Source organism: Phyllopteryx taeniolatus, chromosome 8, assembly GCF_024500385.1.
Source record: "Phyllopteryx taeniolatus isolate TA_2022b chromosome 8, UOR_Ptae_1.2, whole genome shotgun sequence".
In the NCBI taxonomy this organism is placed as follows: Eukaryota; Metazoa; Chordata; class Actinopteri; order Syngnathiformes; family Syngnathidae; genus Phyllopteryx; species Phyllopteryx taeniolatus.
Window position 1 is genome coordinate 7,027,739 of NC_084509.1, and position 23,128 is coordinate 7,050,866.

Sequence of the window (23,128 nt, forward strand, 5' to 3'; positions counted from 1 at the left end):
AACTCAATTTTAACTACGGACAATTTAGAGTCTTCAATGAACCCACCATGCATGTTTGTGGAATGTGGGAGGGAACCGGAGTACTCTGAGAAAACCCACGCATGCACGGAGAAAACTTGCACACAGGAAGATTTGAACTGTGAGGCAGGTGTGCTAACCACTCTCCCACCATCCCACTGTATATACCGTATATACAGTATATTTATGTATGTGTGTGTGAGTGCACGCACCTTAGTATTTTGTTGTTATTCACATATAATTGTCAGAATTAGTGGTGATCATGAGCATTATTCAGATTTACATCTTGTTCCTGTAATGTTTATTGGCGCTATCTGAAAATATCAATAAACATTATGGGGTGGAAAAAAAAGAAAAAGTACAGGAAGCTACTTCACAGGGGATGACTGTGCAAACAGAGTCAATAGTTTTGAATAACAGGTTCTGTTTATTTGACTGAATAAACAGCTTAAAGCAAAGACATTTGGCATCACTTGAGTTAAGGCTTCATGAGCAACACTAGCATCTTCCAGATTTAACTGAATAAACAGCTTCAAGCAAAGGCATTTGGCATTGCTTGAGTCAACATTGGTGGACCTCCCTTTTTCAAGTGTTCAATACTTTTTCCCTGTCATTTCACATTATTACACACAATTTATGACCTTATTTGTTCTACCTTCTTCGTATGTTTGGATTACTTGGGTTGTTCCCAACATCTGGTGGAATGTTCCTGTCAGTAACACATTTGGAAATATGTGTAGTGAGAAAAATGGTGACGTGTTAAATACTTATTTCAGCCAATGTATAGTAGTTTTAATGACTATTTTGTCAAATCTGTGAGTCATGTTTTATCAAATACACCAGTTCTAAACTAAACCAAACCATGGAACTGAGTCTAACCTTGAGCCTACAAATGATGAAAAGCTGAATAAATCTCCCTCAGAAAGTTCTAACGTTAAGGAGATGCTGTTTTCATTATTTTTAAGAAGGAATTTAATGAATTGCTCATGTTTTGGCAAATCCTTTTCTGACAGAATAAGTAAGGAAGCAATCTTGTCTTGGTGGGGTTTTATTACAAAGAAAGAAGAAATATTTTGCAAAGAGAGGACCCCTTACTGAAGAGCAAGTAAAGAAACAACAAGACTGAGAAAAACAGCTAGCAGTCATAACATGGCCGAAAAACAGCTCGTTGTCACAACATGGCTGACTAAGAGCTATGGAACAATAATATATGTGAAGGTTGTATAAAACTTGTATAGAAGTAATATGTGGCATATATGAAACACATTTTCCAACTCAGCTCCCCCCTTTTGATAATATAAGACAATCTGCTATTAATCACATATAAAAGAAAAATTACTCAACATTACTAATCACTAAGTAACCAAAAATTACTAAAATAGAATGGAACAATCAAAACGATATAACAGCATAACATATTTACAAAAACAACCTCATAATTATCTAGAAATTCACATCTTAGGTTTCAGAAAATCCTTCATAAGCGGATTTGTAAGTCAGTCATGCAATGAAGTTAGACTGAGGAATATGACTCATTGAGAGGAAAGTTTAGCAAAACACCAGCCAGTAGCGGGGGACGTTGTCAGTGGCTCATCAGAGGTCAGTTGTGAATAGTGGACAAATGCAGTGCCAAACAGAGACAAAAGAGGGGAGCTGAGTTGGAAAATTAGTTTCATATATACCACATATGACTTCTATTAGTGTCCAGGTCACCTATTATGTCTCGTATGGGAGAAAAATATGGAGAGGAAGTCTGTGGAATGCGTGGGGATGTGGATAAATGAATGGGGTTTCCCAGCAACAGGGAGCCGGAGTACAACACAGCTACAACAACTAAAAAATAGGTTGAAGGAAAAAGGCAGTTGTTTGAGAGAGAACAAAAACATTGTAGAATGCATTCGACGACGGCCTCGTGGACAACAAAGCATCGCGGAACCGGATTTGAGGAGGTTGAGGCCAGACGTTGAACAGGGGAGGGGACGTGGAAGGTGTAGAAGATGCTTCCGTTGAGGAAAGAAGGGACATTGGATAGACATTGGATCAGAGACTGTCCGAAGAAGAAGAAAACTTTTGTTCTCATGGTGGCGATCGATGCTGGGGGACCCAGTTCATCCGACCTCTTGCTGACTTCCGGCGGCCCCAGAGTCAGACCAACGCTTAACTGGTGATATTCAGACACACATACTGCATTCAACATTGCTATTTCTTTTGCTTATTTTATTGCAATGAAGCTGCACTAGGCACTGATAACATTGGTTCGCTTAGGCTAGTTATTTAATTTACAGTCACAACCAGACATTCATTTACACACTTATGGTGAAAACATTATCAAGTTTTCACCGACCACAAGAACCTGTCTTACCTCCGGACTGCTAAAAGACTCAACCCCCGTCAAGCACGTTGGGCCCTGTTCCTTACCCGTTTCGACTTCATTATGACGCCTTGTCTAGGCTGCATGGCCCGGCTGCTGTTCAGCCTGTTGTGGAGACCATTCTACCTAGGACCCGGATGGTGGGAGCGCTTCAGTGGGAGGTTGAGAAGAAGGTGGAGGAGGCGGGGAGGGACGTCCAGGCTGTTCGAAATTGACTCTGTTGTTAACCCGGTGGCAGTTAAACTTCGGCTCCCTCCCACCATGAAAGTTCACCCGGTATTCCATGTCTCCTTGCTCAAACCGGTTTCCTCCAGCCCCCTGTGTCCTCCAGCGGTGCCTCCTCCACCTCCTCCTCCGCAGATGGTTGATGGTGAGCCAGTGTACACGGTGGGTGAACTATTGGATTCCAGAAGAAGGGGCAGGGGTGTGCAGTATTTGGTCGACTGGGAGGGTTACGGCCCTGAGGAGCGTTCTTGGGTTCCCCGCTCTTGGATCCTAGATCCGTCCCTTCTCCGGGCCTTCCACTCTCTCCACCCGCAGAAGCCGGGTGGTCCGCCAGGAGGCGTCCTTTGAGGGGGGGATACTGTCATGGCCCTGTGTTTCAAGTTGTTTTTCTTTGTGTTGCAGTGTCTGGGTGGGCGTGGACATTGGTGACGCACCTGTCATGCATTGTAATCATCAGCCTTTTTAGGGGGCACCGTGACAGTGTGTGGGCGTCGGAATATTCACTCGTTTTTGCCCCGTGTTTGCCGCCGTTCTGACCGCTGTCCAAATTTAGGCTCAATACGATTATACCACACGGACCGTTTGTCGTGTCTCCCTGCGTTATCTGTTTTTGATTCTCTCTGGTTGTGAGTTCCTTTAGTTTCGTATGTCTCGCCATCACCTGCTCTGCCATTTAATTAAAATTGTTCGGACCTCTGACCTAGAGTCTATTTTTTGGGATCTGCCCTTACGGCATTGCCGATCGTGACACACATGGGTTGACACGTGGGTTAGACCATATGTCTAAAGGGGGGGATGATTGCTACAGTTCAGAGTCAGTGGTTTACGAATGGCCTTTTCACTTTTGCAGCTAATAATGGATTTTGTCGAATTGACACCATGTATAATTTCAGCGATGCTTTAAAAACACTCTCCCAGCATCACACCACACAAGTTCAGCACCCAAATTTTTCGTGTCTTGCAGCAGCTTTTGTTTGCAGTTTTTCATTTTCATGATCCATACATAAATATGCTTTATTTCTGTGCTGCCAACATTGCATTGTGTACACGATTTCATTTCAATAAATGTAAAGTAAAAGAGCCATTGCTAGTTTACTGTGTAGGAAAATGATCATAATAAAGCAAAAATATCCAGTACAGGACTGAAAACAATTGTGTCCTTGATACAGTGGGAATATATTTTCATTAATGTGAAGAACACTGGCCACCATTTTACTCTAAGTTCACATTAGTTGTTTATGACGTTATTGTCATACGTTCAATGTTAAGAAACATAATGAGAATCATTCAAGAGCCCCTTCAGTGATGTGTTGCAGCGCTGTCTCTGTCTTTAGGGTCAGCGAGCAGTCAGGCGGCGTGGGCCAGCACAGGCGATGGAGACGCTAATAAATGGATACAAACAAAACTGTTGTATTGAAATGTGCCAACATTTTATATAAAGCCATTGAGGAAATTATTCGCTTTTTGATTTAGAGAAAACATGTCATTCTTTCACAGTGCAGTGTCAGCAGTGGACTCGGCCCACCTGACTGAGATTTCCTGTGGTGGTGCTCAGCTTGTACAGCGCCCAGCCCGGTACCAGCAGGATGGAGGAGAGAACCATCATCCAGCCCAACAAGTAGGCCCAGGTGGGGTACACGTACCGGCGGTTGAATGTCAGTGGCTGGTATTCAACTAGAGAATATATAAAGGAGCCCTGGACAAAAAGAAAGAAATACAATTTATATATCATTATCACCTGCACAGTTTGTGTGTGTGCAGAGCCGGGACCCATCATGGCACCCTAAGCTAAATTAGATTTTTTTTTTTTAATTCGATTTCTGCCGATAATATTGATTATTGACTGTTCGTATACCCGCTATACCCTCAGTGTTACACTTCTGCAGCTGTGCAGCTTTGGTAATGTTGTTTACATTATCCTCTTGTCAACCCCCCCTCCCCTTTATCTACGAATTAACTGGCCCATTTGTTTATTTAAAAAAAATCAAATGACCCTTCAGAAAAATAGTTTGCCAACCCCTGCATTACATTTTGCAGGTGTACCTAATGAAATGTCTGAGCGTAATCCAGCTAAAACCAAAAAGTCCCACTCACCAGTGAAATCAAGGGGGTCAGGTAAAGCCAGCAGATTTTGAAGAACGGACTTGCCCGCTCGCCTGTCATGTCCGCTATGATGCCGCGCAGCCGCTCTGCTCCTTTACAGACAAGTACGTACAACAGCACATAATAATGAGCCCATATTTCTTGTCAAGCCATTAGTAATAACAAGCAGAACCAGACCTAGAACGAAGGTGAATGATAGGTGTTTACTTGATTAGTTATTAGTAATGATTTACTTTGACCATCAGATGGAGTTGCTCTGATCAAAGGTCAATGTTCACTGCTCGTAACAAGGCAAAAAAAATCTGTTATTTAAAAACCACATCGACTCAAGCGCCAAATTAAAATCCTTGATGAAAGCTTGCCAGATCTGTCATCCTTTTTGTCGATAAGTCATAAATGCTCACAGAATGAGGCAAAAATACAGAAGACCCACCAACTTACCAAATATCCAGCCCACTGCCAAGCTTTCAAACACACAGAGAAAGAGGATGCAGGTTCCATTGCAAGCATAGTAGTCAAAAATCTGGAAGATGTACATTCCTCCCTGAGGACGACATCAATTATTTGTATTCAATGACCACTGTATTAGGTTCTCCTGTACAATGTAGAGTAATATCCATCCATCCATCCATTCTCTACCGCTTATCCGGGTCGGGTCGCGGGGGCAGTAGCTTCAGCAGGGACGCCCAGACTACCCTCTCCCCAGCCACTTCATCCAGCTCTTCCGGGGGGATCCCGAGGCGTTCCCAGGCCAGCCGAAGGATGTAGTCTCTCCAGCGCGTCCTGGGTCGTCCCCGGGGTCTCCTCCCGCTGGGACATGCCCGGAACACCTCACCAGGGAGGCGTCCGGGAGGCATCCGAATCAGATGCCCCAGCCACCTCATCTGGCTCCTCTCAATGCGGAGGAGTAGCGGCTCTACTCTGAGATCCTCCCGGATGACCGAGCTTCTCACCCTATCTCTAAGGGAGAGCCCGGACACCCTGCGGAGGAAACTCATTTCGGCCGCTTGTATCCAGGATCTTGTTCTTTCGGTCACGACCCACAGCTCATGACCATAGGTGAGGGTAGGAACGAAGATCGACCGGTAAATTGAGAGCTTCGCCTTTCGGCTTAGCTCTTTCTTTACCACAACGGACCGATACAAAGTCCGCATCACTGCAGACGCTGCACCGATCCGCCTGTCGATCTCCCGTTCCATTCTTCCCTCACTCGTGAACAAGACCCCAAGATACTTGAATTCCTCCACTTGGGGCAGGATCTTATCCCCGACCTGGAGATGGCATGCCACCCTTTCCCGACTGAGGACCATGGTCTCAGATTTGGAGGTGCTGATTCTCATCCCAGCCGCTTCACACTCGGCTGCGAACTGCTCCAATGAGAGTTGGAGGTCACGGCTTGATGAAGCCAACAGAACCACATCATCTGCAAAAAGCAGAGATGCAATACTGAGGCCACCAAACCGGACCCCCTCTACGCCTCGGCTGCGCCTAGAAATTCTGTCCATAAAAGTTATGAACAGAATCGGCGACAAAGGGCAGCCTTGGCGGAATCCAACCCTCACCGGGAACGAGTCCAACTTACTGCCGGATATGCGGACCAAACTCTGACTCCGGTCGTACAGGGACCAAACAGCCCGTATCAGGGGGTTCGGTACCCCATACTCCCGAAGCACTCTCCACAGGACTCCCCGAGGGACACGGTCGAACGCCTTCTCCAAGTCCACAAAACACATGTAGACTGGTTGGGCGAACTCCCATGCACCCTCGAGGACCCTGCCGAGGGTGTAGAGCTGGTCCACTGTTCCACGGCCAGGACGAAAACCACACTGCTCCTCCTGAATCTGAGATTCGACTTCCCGACGGACCCTCCTCTCCAGCACCCCTGAATAGACCTTACCAGGGAGGCTGAGCAGTGTGATCCCCCTGTAGTTGGAACACACCCTCCGGTCCCCCTTCTTAAAAAGGGGGACCACCACCCCAGTCTGCCAATCCAGAGGCACTGTCCCCGATGTCCACGCGATGTTGCAGAGGCGTGTCAACCAGGACAGCCCCACAACATCCAGAGCCTTTAGGAACTCCGGGCAAATCTCATCCACCCCCGGGGCCCTGCCACCGAGGAGCTTTTTAACTACCTCGGTGACCTCAAACCCAGAGATAGGAGAGCCCGCCTCAGAGAACCCACACTCTGCTTCCCCATGGGAAGGCATGTCGGTGGAATTGAGGAGGTCTTCGAAGTATTCTCCCCACCGACTCACAACGTCCCGAGTCGAGGTCAGCAGCGCCCCATCCCCACTATACACAGTGTTGGTGGTGCACTGCTTTCCTCTCCTGAGACGTCGGATGGTGGACCAGAATTTCCTCGAAGCCGTCCGGAAGTCTTTCTCCATGGCCTCACCGAACTCCTCCCATGCCCGGGTTTTTGCTTCAGCGACCACCAGAGCTGCATTCCGCTTGGCCAGCCGGTACCCATCAGCTGCCTCAGGAGTCCCACAGGCCAAAAAGGCCCGATAGGACTCCTTCTTCAGCTTGACGGCATCCCTCACCGTTGGTGTCCACCAACGGGTTCGGGGATTGCCGCCACGACAGGCACCGACCACCTTACGGCCACAGCTCCGGTCGGCCGCCTCAGCAATGGAGGCGCGGAACATGGTCCACTCGGACTCGATGTCCCCCGCCTCCCCCGGAACATGAGCAAAGTTCTGTCGGAGGTGGGAGTTGAAACTCCTTCTGACAGGGGATTCTGCCAGACGTTCCCAGCAGACCCTCACAATACGTTTGGGCCTGCCACGTCGGACCGGCATCTTCCCCCACCATCGGAGCCAACTCACCACCAGGTGGTGATCAGTTGACAGCTCCGCCGCTCTCTTCACCCGAGTGTCCAAGACATGCGGCCGCAAGTCCGATGACACGACCACAAAGTCGATCATCGAACTGCGACCTAGGGTGTCCTGGTGCCAAGTGCACGTGTGGACACCCTTATGCTTGAACATGGTGTTCGTTATGGACAATCCGTGACGAGCACAGAAGTCCAATAACAGAACACCGCTTGGGTTCTGATCGGGGGGGCCGTTCCTCCCAATCGCGCCCTTCCAGGTCTCACTGTCATTGCCCACGTGAGCATTGAAGTCCCCCAACAGAACAATGGAGTCCCCAGCGGGAGCGCTCTCCAGCACCCCCTCCAAGGACTCCAAAAAGGGTGGGTACTCTGAACTGCTGTTTGGTGCATAGGCACAAACAACAGTCAGGACCCGTCCCCCCACCCGAAGGCGGAGGGAGGCTACCCTCTCGTCCACCGGGGTGAACCCCAACGTACAGGCGCCGAGCCGGGGGGCAATAAGTATACCCACACCTGCTCGGCGCCTCTCACCATGGGCAACTCCAGAGTGGAAGAGAGTCCAACCCCTCTCGAGAGGACTGGTACCAGAGCCCCAGGTGTGTGTGGAGGCGAGTCCGACTATATCGAGTCGGAACTTCTCGACCTCACACACCAGCTCGGGCTCCTTCCCTGCCAGAGAGGTGACATTCCACGTCCCTAGAGCCAGCTTCTGTAGCCGGGGATCGGATCGCCAAGGTCCCCGCCTTCGGCCACCGCCCAGCTCACACTGCACCCGACCCCTATGGCCCCTCCCACAGGTGGTGAGCCAATGGGAAGGGGGACCCACGTTACCCTTTCGGGCTGTGCCCGGCCGGGCCCCATGGGTGCAAGCCCGGCAACCAGGCGCTCGCCTTCGAGCCCCACCACCAGGCCTGGCTCCAGTGGGGGGCCCCGGTGGCCCCGGTGGCCCGCGTCCGGGCAAGGGAAAACGAAGTCCATTGTTTGTCGTCATCATTAGGGGTCTTTGAGTAATAGTCATAATTAATTAATATAAATATGACTAAAAATAGCCAGCACGGTGGACGACTGGTTAGCACATCTGCCTCACAGTTCTGGAGACCGGGGTTCAAATCCCGGCCCCACCTGTGTGGAGTTTGCATGTTCGCACCGTGCCTGCGTGGGTTTTCTCCAGGCACTCCGGTTTCGTCCCACATTCCAAAAACATGCAGGGTAGGTTGATTGACGACTCTAAATTGTCCGGAGGTGTGAATGTGAGTGCGAATGGTTGTTTGTTTCTATGTGCCCTGCGATTGGGTGGCGACCGGTTCAAGGTGTACCCCACCTCTCGCCCGAAGATAGCTCGGATTGGCTCCAGCTCGCCCGTGACACTCGTGAGGATAAGGATGTAAATGGATGAATAAAAATATACAAATATATAATTACAAATTATGAATTCCAGGACAATCGTTACCCTGAATTCAAAATTATAATTAAAAAAAATAATTAATTCATTAATTTATGGCTTGCATCTCGTAAACCTGTGCAGGTATGCCTAGTAAAGTGTCCAATGTGTGTACTATATTTATTTCACTCAATATACAGAATCTCATAACCGTGACGATACAACCCTCACATTTTGGTAAATATTTGATTGTATATTTTCATGGGACAGCACTGAAGAAATGATGCTTTGTTACAGTGTATAGTAATCAGTGTATAGCTTGTATAACAGGGCAAATTTACCGTCCCCTCAAAATAACTGAACACACCAATGATGCCTAAACTGCCTGCAACAAAAGTGAATACACCCAAAAGTGAAAATGTCAAAATTGAGCCCAAAGTGTGGGGCCAGTCTTCTTCTCGCCTAGAGCAGGCCATCTTTATGTACAGCAACAATTCTTTTTTCAGATCCTCAGAGATTTTTTTCCCCCCATGAGCTTGAACTTCCAGTATGAGAGTGCGAGTGATAACACCAAATTTAACACAACTGCTCCCTATTTATACCTGACACCTGGGAAAACTAATGAGTCACATGACACTGAGAAGGGAAAATGGCTAATTGGGTCCAATTTGGACATTTTCACTTAGGGGCGTACTTACTTTTGTTGCACGTGGTGTAGACATTAATGACATTAATTTACACTGCTGTACAAGCTCTCAAAAATGCTTATGGCCTTTAAATGAAGTGTTTTTCAACAGCACAGATGGCTTCATCGTGAGTGTGAGCTAATATTCCGACCTCGGTGATCATGACGAGCTGCGAGAAGAAACACGTGAGGCAGAAGAGCAGGAGCAAAGCTTCTCGCCTGCCCACGCGACGCATCACTGTGGGAAATATGTCTGAGAAGGACGTCATTACCACCTCCATGATGACAAACTGCAGAGTAAAGAGTCATAAGGTCACATCCAGGAAAAAAGGATTGCGAAGCAAACATCCAACTCAATATGTCCTTACATTTGTTGAGCCAAGACGCATTATACATTAAAAAAAGGTCACAAAAAGTATATACAGTGAAGCCCCGCAAATGGTTCGACATTTGCAAATTTATCGAGTTGCAGATTTATGGGGAGGGAGCCGATCCTCTATTATTTACTCAAAAACTCACCTATTCACACTTTTTGTATTGCGTTGACCAAAGTAAAGTATTACTCTGACACCATCTTGTGGCATCTTAGTGGCTAGGAACTATGTTTAAGTGAGTTGAGGAGCTCCATTAGACAGAATTGGGCTTTACTGGCATTTTGCTGCCAAGGAACTTTGGTGAAGTGAGTTGAGGAATTTCATTTAGTCAAAGGTAGTGCCAAAATTGTGGCATCGCTATGCAAATGTAAACCTGTTTGGGTTGGTGTCATTTATTCTGACCCTATTCCCCACAATTAGCGATGGGAACACGATATAAACACTGACACTGTATAATGAAATAATCCCCTTCTCAATTTACTCACAAATATACTTAGTGTGAAATCCGGGCCTGTTTAGTTGAAAAAACAAAGCTGTTATTCTGTAAGAGGTGGCTACACAAATTAATTGTACCTTCTGCCATCTGGTGGAAGAGCATTTAATTGTTCTGCCTGCCTCAATAGGACACTGGCATTAATAGATAACAAAGATACATTATTCATAGTGGATGAATAGTTTTGGGCCAAATTAAGTGGCACTGGATAATTTCCCGCAGCATTCCAATGATCTCTCACAGCAGTAGTTGGAAATCACTGCTCTAACCTGTGTGTCCAAGCCCAGGAGGATGATCATGACGAAGAAGCAGATTGACCACACTTGAGGCAGCGGCATCATGGCCACTGCCTGAGGGTAGGCGATGAACACCAAGCCTGGACCTGAAACAACACCCGCATGCACCCCCAACATTTACCATTCAAATTATCTGAAGCGGGCAATAGTCTGGGCAACATAGTAGCGTAGTGGTTAGCATGTCTGCCTCACAGTTCTGAATTTCCGGTTTAAAATCTTTGCAAGTTTGCATGTTTGCCGGGTACTCCGGCTACATTCCACACTCTAAAATCTTGCATGTTAGGTTAATCAAATCTTTAAATTACCCATACAGTAGGTGTGATTGAATGTGAGCATGAATGGATGTTTGTCTTCATGTGGCCTGGGATTGACTGGCGACCAGTCCAGAGAGTCTCTCACCCGAAGAGATAGGCTCCAGCTCATACGCAACCTTCATGAGGACAAGCATTATGGAAAATGGATGGATGGATGGATGGATCAAAGTCCAACAATCTAGTAAAATCATTGTTAAGAACATGCAAACTCCACACAGGCGAGGCCGGGATTTGAATCCCGGTCTTCAGAACTGTGAGGCAGATGTGCTAACCAGTCAGTCAACGTGCCAGCCCGAGACATACCCATTCTTGGCAATTCACTATATAGACGAGGATTTTAAAATGAAAAGAGCGCTTACAGTCTAATGTTACTGCCTTCTATGCATTAACAGTATTTGCTTCCATTAAGTTGGCAGGACTTTGTCATAGCACATTTATTCAGTTAGCCCTTGCTGAAATATAATTTTTTTGTTGTACATTATTTTTTTTAAAATGATTGTCTATCATTTATCCTGATCTAAAAATTTGTTTTGAACTGAAAACAGTTACATATTGTTTGTTAAAAAGTAGTGCAATTAAAATAAATATTTTTCCCTGCCATCAGAATCAGAATCAGAATCAGAATCAGAATCATCTTTATTTGCCAAGTATGTCCAAAACACACAAGGAATTTGTCTCCGGTAGTTGGAGCCGCTCTAGTACAACAGACAGTCAATTTACAGAACACTTTGGAGACATAAAGACATTGACAAAAAACAACAACAAACAACAATTGTGCAAAAAGATGCAGAGTCCTCAGTTCGAATGGCTAATATCGCAATAGTCCGGTGCAATGACCATTGTGCAAAGGGCACTGAGACTTCAAGGAGTGTATGCGGTTTAAAGTGACGAGTACTGCGATAATCTGGGACAATGGTTGTGCAAATGTTACAGATACTCCTCAATCAGTGTGCAAATGGAGCAGATGCTACTCTGGCATGAGTGGCCACTATATGCAAATAGTGCAGCACGGCGAGACAACTACAGTGAGTGCACGAGTAATACATAATACAGAAATGTGACAACGAACTCAAGTCAAAAAATTGCCAGCTTGTTGTAATGGAATTGTAAGTTAGCTGTTCAAGAAGTTGATTGCAAGAGGGAAGAAGCTGTTGGAATGTCTACTAGTTCTAGTTTGCATTGATCAGTAGCGCCTACCTGAGGGAAGGAGCTGGAAGAGCTGGTGACCAGGGTGGGGAGGGTCCGAGAGGATTTTGCACACCCTTGTCTTAGTTCTGGCAGCGTGCAAGTCCTCAAGGGTGGGTAGGGGGGTACCGACAATCCTTTCAGCAGTTTTGATTGTCCGTTGCAGTCGGAGTTTGTCCTTTTTTGTAGCAGCACCAAACCAGACTGTGATGGAAGAACACAGGACTGATTCGATGACCGCTGTGTAGAACTGTCTCAGCAGCTCCGGTGGCAGGCCATGCTTTCTCAGAAGCCGCAGGAAGTACATCCTCTGCTGGGCCTTTTTGAGGACGGAGTTGATGTTGGTCGCCCACTTCAGGTCCTGGGAGATTGTAATTCCCAGGAACTTGAAGGTCTCGACGGTTGACACAAGGCAGCTGGACAGCGTGAGGGGCAGCTGTGGCGAAGGATGCCTCCTGAAGTCCACGATCATCTCTACAGTCTTGAGCGTGTTCAGCTCCAGGTTGTGTCGGCCGCACCACAGCTCCAGCCGCTCCGCTTCCTGTCGATATGCAGACTCGTCACCGTCCTTGATGAGGCCGATGACAGTGGTGTCATCTGCAAACTTCAGGAGTTTGACAGTCGGGTTCGCTGAGGTGCAGTCGTTCGTGTAGAGAGAGAAGAGCAGCGGAGAGAGGACACAACCTTGGGGCGCCCCAGTGCTGATGCTGCGTGTGGATGAGGTGGCCTCCCCCAGCCTGACCTGCTGTGTCCTGCCCGTCAGAAAGCTGTAAATCCACTGGCAGATGGCAGGTGAGACGCTGAGCTGGAGAAGCTTGGATGAAAGGAGTTCAGGGATGATGGTGTTGAACGCTGAGCTGAAGTCCACGAACAGGATCCTCGCGTAGGTCCCTGCACTGTCGAGGTGTTCTAGGATGAAGTGCAGTCCCATGTTGACTGCATCATCCGCAGATCTGTTCGCTTGGTAGGCAAACTGCAGGGGGTCCAGCAGGGGACCTGTGACACTCTTGAGGTGGTCCAGCACAAGACGTTCAAAGGACTTCATGACCACAGATGTCAAAGCGACAGGCCTGTAGTCATTCAGACCCGAAATTGCAGGTTTCTTGGGGATGATGGTGGAGCGTTTGAAGCAGGATGGAACTTCGCACATGAGTTCTAATCGTGATTACAATATTGATCAAAATAATCGTGACTATTATTTTGCCCATAATCGTGTAGCCCTACCCTCAAGCAACTATAAAAGTAACGAGCAACCAATCTGGCGACTTTTTGTGGTGCTATCTGCAGAACACCCCTCCATGGTCAGAATTCAAATGAATGGTGCTTGCGCATAACCACCCATCATTTTTATCCTTTCTCTTCTTTTTCATACAGTGAGACTCAAGAGGATTTCAAGTTTACCTGACTCAGCCACATCTGCGATAGTAACGCCATGCTCATGAGCCATGAATCCCAGCACCGAGAAGACAGCAAAGCCAGCTACCACACTGGTGCAACTGTTGAGCAAACACAGCCAAAAGCAGTCCCTGCAACACACAAACAAGTATTTTCTGAGCAATGGGTTCCAATTATTGAAAGGCTGTAGCTCTTCGCAACAGTTGGAATGAGTGCAATGTCAGCTAGTGGCATATGCTGACCAAAGCCCTCCTTAAATTTGTCCAAAGGGACCATTTGTAACCCAGATAATTACACAAGTAGAATTTGGACTATAACATTCTGGGAAGCGTTACATTTATTCGAGTAACATATTGGTAGTACTGTGTTGTGACGCTTACTTGTAGCAATTGTTGCTGTGGGTGTTGTAGCTACCCAGTACAGCCAGGGTGCCCACACCGATGCTGTATGAGAAGAAGAGCTGCGAGATGGCGTCCATCCACACCTGTGTAAAAAGACACCTGCTGTCATTAGTACGTTTGCCTTCCATCACAATGCACGCAACACATTCCTACTTGAGAGTCTGTGAGTCGCGACAGCTCGGGCAGAAGGTAGAACTCCACTCCTTGTCTGGCTCCCGGAAGAGTGAGTCCCCGGATCAAAAGGACGAGGAGCATCACGTAAGGGAAAGTAGCAGTAAAATACACCACCTGGATGGGAGGAAGGTCCCGAGATCGTCAGGGCCTTTAAACTAGTTCTGTTTGTTTGTTTGTTTGTTTTGTTTTGTAGTTGGTGCTGTTTAATGGACTTCACCTTTCCAGTTGATTTGACCCCTTTCCAGATGCAGAAGTAACAAATGACCCACACAGCCAGGAGGCACAGAAGCACCTCCCACCTGATGCTGCCAATCTCCTCAATACCTCCAGAGATTTTCAACACTCGACGTCTGGAAAGGGTGAAAAACACCACACAAAAAAAATCATGTTTATGTAGTTTTTAAAGATGCAATTTTAGTGTTTTATCGTCCTTACTCCCAGAATTCTGTTGCTGCTGAGGTTCCTTTGCTGTGGTTCCTTATTGTAACATCGACACAATCAACTGAAAGAATAAAAGGTATTCACACTAAGGCACATTGAAGTATATACAGTGTGTACAGTACATGATGGCTAATGGCGTATTGGTACATTCGCCTGACTTTGATGCAGATAGTGTGGTTTCAGTTCCCACTCACTGACAGTGTGAATGCGAGAGTTAATGGTTGTCTGTCTCTCTATGTGCCCTGTGACTGACTGGCGTGTATTCCGTATTTTGGCCTAAACGTTACCTGGGGTACGCTCCAACTCCCCATGACTTTGAACATAATAAGTGGTACTTTATAGAAAATGGATGGATGGACTATACATTTATGTTTTCACTCAGGGGTGTACTCACTTTTGTTGCCAGTGGTGGTTGTAGCTTGAGTTATTTTGAGGGAACCGTAAATTTACACTGTTATACAAGCAAAATTGTAGCAAAATGTCATTCCATCAGTGACATCCCATGAAAAGGCATAAAAAAAATATTTACAGAAATGTGAGGGGTCAGGAGTCCTTGCCCAAAAAAAGCACTGACGCCTATGTTGTGTTCTGGACTTCACCTGTATTCCAGTAGTTGTCGCAGGTGCTCCAGGGCAGCGTGGAGTTGAAGGAGAACACCAGGTAGAAGAGAGCCCAGGACAGAATAATGATGTAGGTCGTGCAGCTGTACAACAGGATGAGCTGCCCGCCGTAGCCAATACCTGACGGACATCACACATTTCAGGTTCAAGGTTTTCTTTATTCATCTCTGCAAGGAGGAATTTGTCTTGCAGCGAGGGACAGCTGCATCGTTGAAAACAAACAATCATACATTAACATTAAATAATTACCACATCCCATTAGTGCAATTCAACTTTTCACACTACCCATCCATATTTCATAGTCGCGTCTTTTGGTTGTTTGCTTAATTGACGAGGAATACATTAGTTGTTGTTTTTTTTATCATCTGTTTCGGGCGGCGTGGTGAACGACCACTGAGCACGTTATACAATATTGAACAATATTGATATTTGATACTGATCTATCGATACTGTATCATATCGCATGGTGGACGACTGGTTAGCACATCTGCCTCACATTTCTGTGGACCCGAGTTCAAATCCAACCTCACCTGTGTGGAGTTTGCATGTTCTCCCTGTGCCTGTGTGTTTTTTCTCTGGGTACTCTGGTTTCCTCTCACATCCCCAAAACATGCATGGTAGGTAAATTGAAGACTCTAAATTGTCCATAGGTGTGAATATGAGTGCAAATTGTTGTTTGTTTATATGTGCCCTACAATTGGCTGGCAACCAGTTCACAGTGTACCCAGCCTCTCGCCCGAAGATAGCTGGGCTCCGGCACACCCACAAGCCGCGTAAGCGGTAAGGTAAATGGATGGATAATATTTGTTTCATTTGCAAAATAGTACCTTGTATCTTCAGCCACAATTTAACAGTTCATACTCACGGTTCAGTACATTGTGGTGTTGAACATAATGTATGTTTGTTGTTAGGCTGAACAAAGTGCACCACATGAATGCAACATGGGAGTGAGGCAAATAAAATACTCAACATATGACCACAACATTCGGTACAACTGTACAACCTCAATAAAATACAAGATATGGTAAAGTAAACTGCATTTACAAAGTTAATAATATTACTTTAACAACTTATTTATTATTGTGGTGGAAACCTGCATTTGTGTGCAGTGATGTTGATATGCTGATGTGTCGTAGAATAACAATACTGTATATCAAATTGGACATAAAATTCAAGATGGCTGTCAGCACTGTCCTTTGTTTGTCTGCTTGTCAGTGTGCTCTGAATTAACAGCTAATTTAGTGTGTTGTTGTTTGTTTTTTTAATTTGCCTGAAGGTGAATAGTTAACATAATTTCTCATGTATAATGCACACCCGTGTATAATACGCACCCCTAAAGTTGACTTCAAAATTCTGGAAAACCCTTCTACCTATGTATAATGCATTTTTACAATGCATGATTTTGCTTGTACCCATATGATCAAAACATGAAGTATTATCTTTATTTTGTTAGTTTTTTTTCAAAGAATTGTTCTGAAGTTAAGCACTTTATTTAAACATGTAAAACTTTGTTTTAATTTACTTGCTCTTATTTTGAAATTCACAGCCCTACTTTTATTTAGTATATTAGAAAACACAAAGTTGCACTCATATGTTTGAATACCCAGGCAGAATTTGTAAGATGGGTACAATTCTTTAAAGAAAACAAGAAGGACCAGGCGAAACACTTTTATTATATTTTATTTAAATGGGGTTCAAATTAAACGGTCAAGCATTCCAGTAAAGCATTATCATTAAACAAAACATAACCATAAAGAAATTAACGATGGTTGTTGTTCAGTCATCAGTAATATTTAAAAAAACAACAACAACTATATTTTACAAATTCTGCCAGGGTATGTAAACTTATGAGCACAATTGTACATATATGCAGTCATATGTACCCCTGTCATATTGGAATGAAAGTGGAGGCTACACCTTTTTTTATAACCACTAGGTGGCGGTGGCATATTAGAATGAAAGTGTACAGCTTTTTCATAACCACTAAATAGCGGCATACATTTATAAAATGTGAAAGTTTTTTTCTATTTGCCCCTATACCTATGCATAATGCGCACTATTGACGTTTGACTATTTTTTGGGGGGGTGCATTATACACGAGAAATTACGGTCACTAAGGCTTACTCTCAAATCCTAAAAAGGAGCTTCCAAACAGTTTATTTTTTTGGAATTAAAAACTTACTGGCTTTCCACCTGGTACAGCCTGAGCCTCTATTGGCCTGGCTTGGCCTTCCACTGGCTACAGCCTGGTCCGTTGCTGGCCTCAGCCTGGCCTGGACCACTGCAGCCTGGGCCGAGCCTTCCATCCACTGTAGCCTGGACTTCTGTTGGCCTCAGCTTGAACTTCCTGCTGCTGAAGCCTGGGCCTTTGCCACCCTCAGCACATGCTCTACGGATATTCATCAATGCATGTTTTTTTGTGTGCATACAATGAGAGTTTGTTGAGATGTTGAAGGGCTCTTCATATAATCTTGGCAGGAGATTTTTGATTGTATTGCTTGGTTAAGTTTGTCTAAATCGATTCCCAAACAGCAGGAATTACTGTCTGTGAATGTAGACATTTGCCAAGATTTCAGTTTAACTGTTATTGGTTGCTACAGGCTTCCATCTGCTGTGACTGGTATGTTGCATTCTTTGATGCAACGTCTATCTGGACTAAATTATAACAAAGCTGTTTTAATAGGTGATCTGAACTGGAACTGGCTCAAGCCAGTATCTGATGATTTTAAATCTGTTTGGGACTCTTTCAACCTGACACACTAAACGCGATCATATAATCACCCAGGCCTATCTTATCAATCAGGTTTCAGAAAAGGGCATAGCATTGTCCTAGCTGCGCTAAAAGTGGTAAACGACCTTTCTGTAGCACTTGACAAGAAACAAAACTGTGCTACACTTTTTATTGGTTTGTTGACCATGTTTTAAAATGTAAGACTTCTGATCTCTCAGAACTATCTAACTATCTAAGCAGTCGGTCGCAGTGGGTTAGATATGATCGTGTATGCTCAGATATTATATCTCTTCACAACGGTGTGTGAAAAATCGCTGTCAAAATGTGTCAAATGCAACACTCCATTTTAATGTTGATGACAACATTGCGTACATTCCCCCCCCCCCCCCCCCCCCCAAATTTAAGATCAGGCCATAAAATGTTCCAGTGCTTTCTACTCTTGATCCGAAGGAGGGTTACTAATACTATTTGATTGTGTATCCTAAAATACGCTATATCACAATATTGATATTGATGTTGATTTGTTAGTATTGGATTATAACAGTTCAGGCTACACTATATCACAATACTGAGACTTGATGGTGAGGTGGCAATACCATATCACAATCATAACAGATAATTGTAGGACATATCACAATATTCACATGTGATGCTGATGTATAGACGCTTCATCATAACAGAGAACTGTTATGAGAAATATCATGTTTGGTGCCTGATGTATTGATACCAAATAATAACATGTAACAATGCAATATCTCACTATTGATATTTGACACAGATGTATCAATCCTACCACATAACAGATAAAGATCCGATATTACAATATTGCAATTCTATGCTTTTGTATCAGCACTGTATCATAAGAGAGAACACTCCAACTATATATCATATTATCAATATTTGATGCTGGTGAATCGGTACCGTATCAAAACAGATAATGAGATAATGAATCAAAATGTCAATATTTTAAGTGGACGTATTGATACTGCATTGCAACTTTATGACATATGACCAAAGAGCATTGATATTTGATGCTGTTATAGTGATAATGTAAAATAACACATAGTGATCCGATATTATGCAATATCAATATTCGTATCTGTCGATACTGTAGCTTACCAGATAACGATGCGATGTATCACAATATTGATTTTGATACAGATGTAATAAAACTTTTTTGCAGAATAAATAACAATACAATATATCACAATATTGATATTTGATGCTAATGTCTCAGTACTCTATCATAACAGATGACAATATGATAAATCAAAATATCAATATTTTCCCCCACCACCACTCGGTCGTGAAAGTACAGTATATTTAGTTAACTCTTCCTTTTTTGTTTAAACTGAAGGAAGCGCTTGTGATGTTAATTGTTTTCTTACTCTGATAACCATGACAAAGCATTTGTGTTTATGTTTTTGTGTTTGTCAATGAGTGATGTTTCACTTGCATTAACTCCTCTCAGTGGTGTGACCTCAATGAAACATTGAACTGTCCAAACTGATGGAAAAAAAGGTAAGCTGCAAGTGGCTCCTTTTTGACAGGACTCTAGCTCCTTCCCGTTTTGTGTTTCAGAATGGCAAGCTTATACATGATGGATTGTTGCCCACCTTCAGCCAGGGGGCAAATCTTCCTCCAGCAGCTGATCCCCCCCTCTTGGGTGTGCTGGCCCATGCTGGTCTCCAAAAGGAAGAGCGGAACACCACACGTCACCAGAAACACCAGATATGGCACCAGGAATGCACCTGAATGTTACACATACTCTATGGTGATATGTCCAACTTTTGGGACAAGCTTTGATCTGCACGTTTGCTCACCTCCACCGTTTCTGTAGCACAAATACGGAAACCTCCACACATTGCCCAGGCCCACAATGTTCCCAGCAACAGCCAGAAGAAACTCCGCCTTGCTTCCCCAGTGTCCTCGCTCCTCAAGCGCATTTTGGCCTGGCTTTAAGCCACAATTTTTGCTCCTCATTCCTTCAAACCACGAGGCAAATCTTTCTTCCTTTCGGCCACACACACACCACACTGGCCGTCCGGTTTTAATTCCATGTCACGTAATGAGCAACTGGACAAGCAGTTAATCAGTTCCGAGTAGAAGGGTCAATTATCTCCAGCAGCCTACTATGCAACTGAATTTTAATGTTGGTTTTGATGGTGTGACTTAGAGAGCTACTGTAAGTACTGTATTTTTTGAGCTGGTACTTGCTGTACTTCCTTCTCTCACGGGTCCTTTCCAGTGACAGAGATTGCCAGTGTTGTACCTGTAGTGTATTTTTAATACGAACTTGAAGAGGTACATTTTTACAGTATAGCAGGATGCCTGCAGAAGTGTTGCCTGCTTCTCCCCCCTGCAGTTTACAGGAAAATATGTCTTCTGGGTAAACAAAGAATCGAGCCATAAACGGAGGTTGCTGGTGTAACATCAAAGGTTCCGACCCCCGTTTGGTGCATCAAATCCTGTCTCATTCATTATTTTGGGTTTCGGTTGATTCAATGACAAGACGGTGAATGTGAATGTCTGTGTCAATATGTGCCCTGTGACTGGCAACCACTTCAAGTTGTAGTCTCCCTTTTGCCCCAAGTCAGCACCCCGTGACCCTGAACAGAATAAGCAGTTTGAGAATGGACGGGTGGATTGAAAATTATTATTTGTATCAGAATGCTTTAGTTCAAACTGTATGATCACACTGTCACAATATTGAATGTATTTTGTTTTGTAATATAAGAAATGATGAAATATAATATTTTCTTCATATAGTCAGCCAGAGCTGCAAGGAATCCAAAGTTATTAATGTCCTTTCCTTTGAACTATGACGTGAACTTGTTCATTTTTGGAACAGTGAACTGAACTTTGAACTGGTTTACGTAGAAAACGAATTTTGCCAACACTGGAGATTGCATATGCTCTCACAGCCTGACTTGCAACACAATGTGCGTGCTGCCAGATGGCAAGACACGTAGCCCAAATAACACAAAACACATTACCCTTGAGGGAAGATGCATTTTTTTTTCTCTTCAAGTTGTGGCCATAGTTTCATTGCCAATTGCACACTTTACTGGTAGAACTGGGTGAAGTTATTTAGGAACAAGGACGTGCAATTCCACCGAACGGCCACTGTATGGTATAGGGGGCTTGGTGTTTATATAGTGGGGCTAGTTCTTAACAAAAAATAAAAAATAACAATCAGGAAAATTTAGAAGGTGAAAAGGTTTTAAGGCCTATCTCAGCAATTCATTACCATATTGTTCTCAGTCTTTGCACATTGTTTCATTACTTATCTTCAAACATGTTTCTAAATGTATTTAGAAAAAAAAATAAATAAATAAAATGTTTGGATACACTTTCAACGCTGTCAGGAGAACCTCTGTAACACTCGCTTCATCACAGTATCCAGACGCATCAAAATTGTTACAGTATATGCTCTCACATGAGCCTTTACAATTTTGACTTCAATGTCAGCTTGCAGCTGCTGGAACTTATATTTTTCCTCATCAGTTTTTAATTTCTTTTTTGTTTGATTTCTTCCAGCATCTGTGTTTGCTTCATTTTCCATTCAGTCTCTCAAGTTTGTCCAGATTTGCTTGTAGAGCATGCAGCATTTGGATAGCTTTTCATTGTCCCACTTTTCCTCAAGTTCATCCTCAGCTCGTTTTCTTTCAGACCTGGAGATGAAGCTTACTTGATCATCAGATCCTTTAAGAGACTGAAACCACCGTTTCTGTGTTACTTTTTTTTATTTTTTTTTTTATTCAGCAGAATCCTTATGCTCTCCTTCTGAAGCCAATCGTTGAAAGACACTTCAACATTTATTTACAAGGTCACAAATTTCAGATGATAAAGTGCTGTATGCTTCCAGTTTTTTCGTGACACCATCTGGAATACTTGTAAGATTTCAGAGGTATACTGAGGTCTGCCTGTATTTAAATGCACTGTAGTATTGCGCAGGTTAAAATAATTTGGGGTTTTCATGCCCAGTTATACTGTAGTAGACTTGTAATTAGCACATTCCTAACACCACTCGTTTGTTTTTCATCACTGAGTTATTTTACATATATGTTTTAACATAATACTCATTCTATATTTGAGTGCATTAGTTTACGTGCCACACGTTTTTGTGTACAGCTTGGGGTTGTCTTCAAAATAGCCGTTGATAAGTCACTGATTTGGCTGCAGGCAGTGTGGGTCGGAACAGTTCCCACTTAGTAACGGTGTGAATGTGAGTGGAAATGGTTGTCTGTGTCCATATGTGCCCTACGATTGACTGGCGACCAGTTCAGGGTGTCGTCACCCTTTCGCCCGAAGTCAGCTGGGATGGGCTCCAGCACCCAGTGACCCAGAACAGGATAAGCAGTATTGAGAATGGATGGATGGAAAAAAGCCATTGCCCCCCCCCCCCCCCCCCCCCCCCTCAATGTAATAATCAGTTGCATTTGGTGCATTCTCACGATCAGTAAATTACTTGTAGGCATGCAACTGTTTCCAGTGTCCTGATTAATACTTATAACACTCCAGGCTGCTCCATTTGTGTTGTTCAAACGCTCATAATTACCGTAACGATGGTGCTAATTTCCGTTAGCACGTGTTGGCTTTTCACGTTGCTGTATGTTACCATGAAGGTAGTTGAAGTTCATTATTTAATTCTTTTTTTTTTGTTTTTTGTTTTTTTACAGTAAACTAACTACAACTGGGAGTGACGAACAGCTTGAAGCAAGTGCGATTTCCCTCTCATTCAGAGAATTGTTCGCGATCTGTCAAATTGCACATAGACAGTGAAAGAAAAAAAGACTACTGCGCCTTTGAACAAGGTACCGTGGCGTCATGAGCCTCAATTTCATTCATTCAGCACGACTCCTAATTGCCTCGTTGTCTTAATTTAAACATTGTAAAGGTCCTTTTGTTCTTTTTATGCACACACACTTTTACTTTCAGCTTTGTCTGCACTACACTGTATTGTGTATGCAATGACATTTTAATAAATGTAAGGTAAAACGGCGATTGTCAGTGTATTTTGTACAAAAAAATATTTTTAATGTGGTGCCGAAAGCAAAACTATCCAGTGTAGTACAGAAAACA

The 23,128-nt window shown here is 44.2% G+C and overlaps 1 protein-coding gene and 1 long non-coding RNA gene across 9 annotated transcripts in view; one reads left to right on the top strand and one right to left on the bottom strand.

Annotated features, from left to right (window-relative positions):
- Window positions 1-22,999, top strand: part of LOC133482795 (uncharacterized) — a 27,387-nt gene extending 4,388 nt beyond the window's left edge. For 3 of the 6 annotated variants that reach the window (XR_009789949.1, XR_009789947.1, XR_009789948.1), the window contains 7 exons: window positions 4,112-4,242; window positions 13,656-14,335; window positions 14,445-14,610; window positions 14,693-14,768; window positions 15,303-15,455; window positions 19,625-19,817; window positions 22,726-22,999. This is a non-coding gene — a long non-coding RNA (uncharacterized LOC133482795). Of the gene's footprint in view, window positions 1-4,111; window positions 4,243-9,892; window positions 10,843-12,938; window positions 13,074-13,655; window positions 14,336-14,444; window positions 14,611-14,692; window positions 14,769-15,302; window positions 15,456-19,624; window positions 19,818-22,725 lie in introns of those variants that run through there. The other 3 variants (XR_009789952.1, XR_009789950.1, XR_009789951.1) reach the window with 3 other exon arrangements.
- Window positions 3,611-20,026, bottom strand: LOC133482786 (sodium- and chloride-dependent GABA transporter 2-like). Of its 3 annotated transcripts, XM_061783319.1 has the most exons (14): window positions 19,867-20,026; window positions 19,660-19,794; window positions 15,292-15,432; window positions 14,687-14,753; window positions 14,469-14,601; window positions 14,231-14,365; window positions 14,057-14,160; window positions 13,683-13,807; window positions 10,756-10,868; window positions 9,772-9,909; window positions 5,159-5,261; window positions 4,709-4,809; window positions 4,140-4,310; window positions 3,611-3,996 (listed from the first exon to the last, which is right to left on the bottom strand). In XM_061783319.1, the coding sequence occupies exons 1-14, from the start codon at window positions 20,024-20,026 to the stop codon at window positions 3,898-3,900; spliced, it is 1,725 nt and encodes a 574-aa protein (XP_061639303.1). In that variant the 3' UTR covers window positions 3,611-3,897. The 3 variants fall into 3 exon arrangements, with proteins under 3 accessions (XP_061639303.1, XP_061639302.1, XP_061639301.1); XM_061783318.1 differs by lacking the exons at window positions 3,611-3,996; window positions 4,140-4,310; window positions 4,709-4,809; ... (1 more) ...; window positions 9,772-9,909; window positions 10,756-10,868 and adding an exon at window positions 10,875-13,436 and having other exon boundaries at window positions 19,867-19,995; XM_061783317.1 differs by lacking the exons at window positions 3,611-3,996; window positions 4,140-4,310; window positions 4,709-4,809; ... (2 more) ...; window positions 10,756-10,868; window positions 19,867-20,026 and adding exons at window positions 10,875-13,436; window positions 17,495-17,701 and having other exon boundaries at window positions 19,660-19,796.
- Window positions 23,000-23,128: the final 129 nt, after the last annotated feature.

Excerpts from the sequence above, each read along its gene's own strand:
- LOC133482786 (XM_061783317.1), bottom strand. The coding sequence starts at position 17,618 with ATGGAAGGCTCGGCCCAGGCTGCAGTGGTCCAGGCCAGGCTGAGGCCA. Across the intron at positions 14,754-15,291 it reads CGACAACTACTGGAATACAG|TTGATTGTGTCGATGTTACA; the intron begins GTGAAGTCCAGA and ends TTATTCTTTCAG. Across the intron at positions 13,437-13,682 it reads CGCAGATGTGGCTGAGTCAG|AACTCATGTGCGAAGTTCCA; the intron begins GTAAACTTGAAA and ends AATCACGATTAG.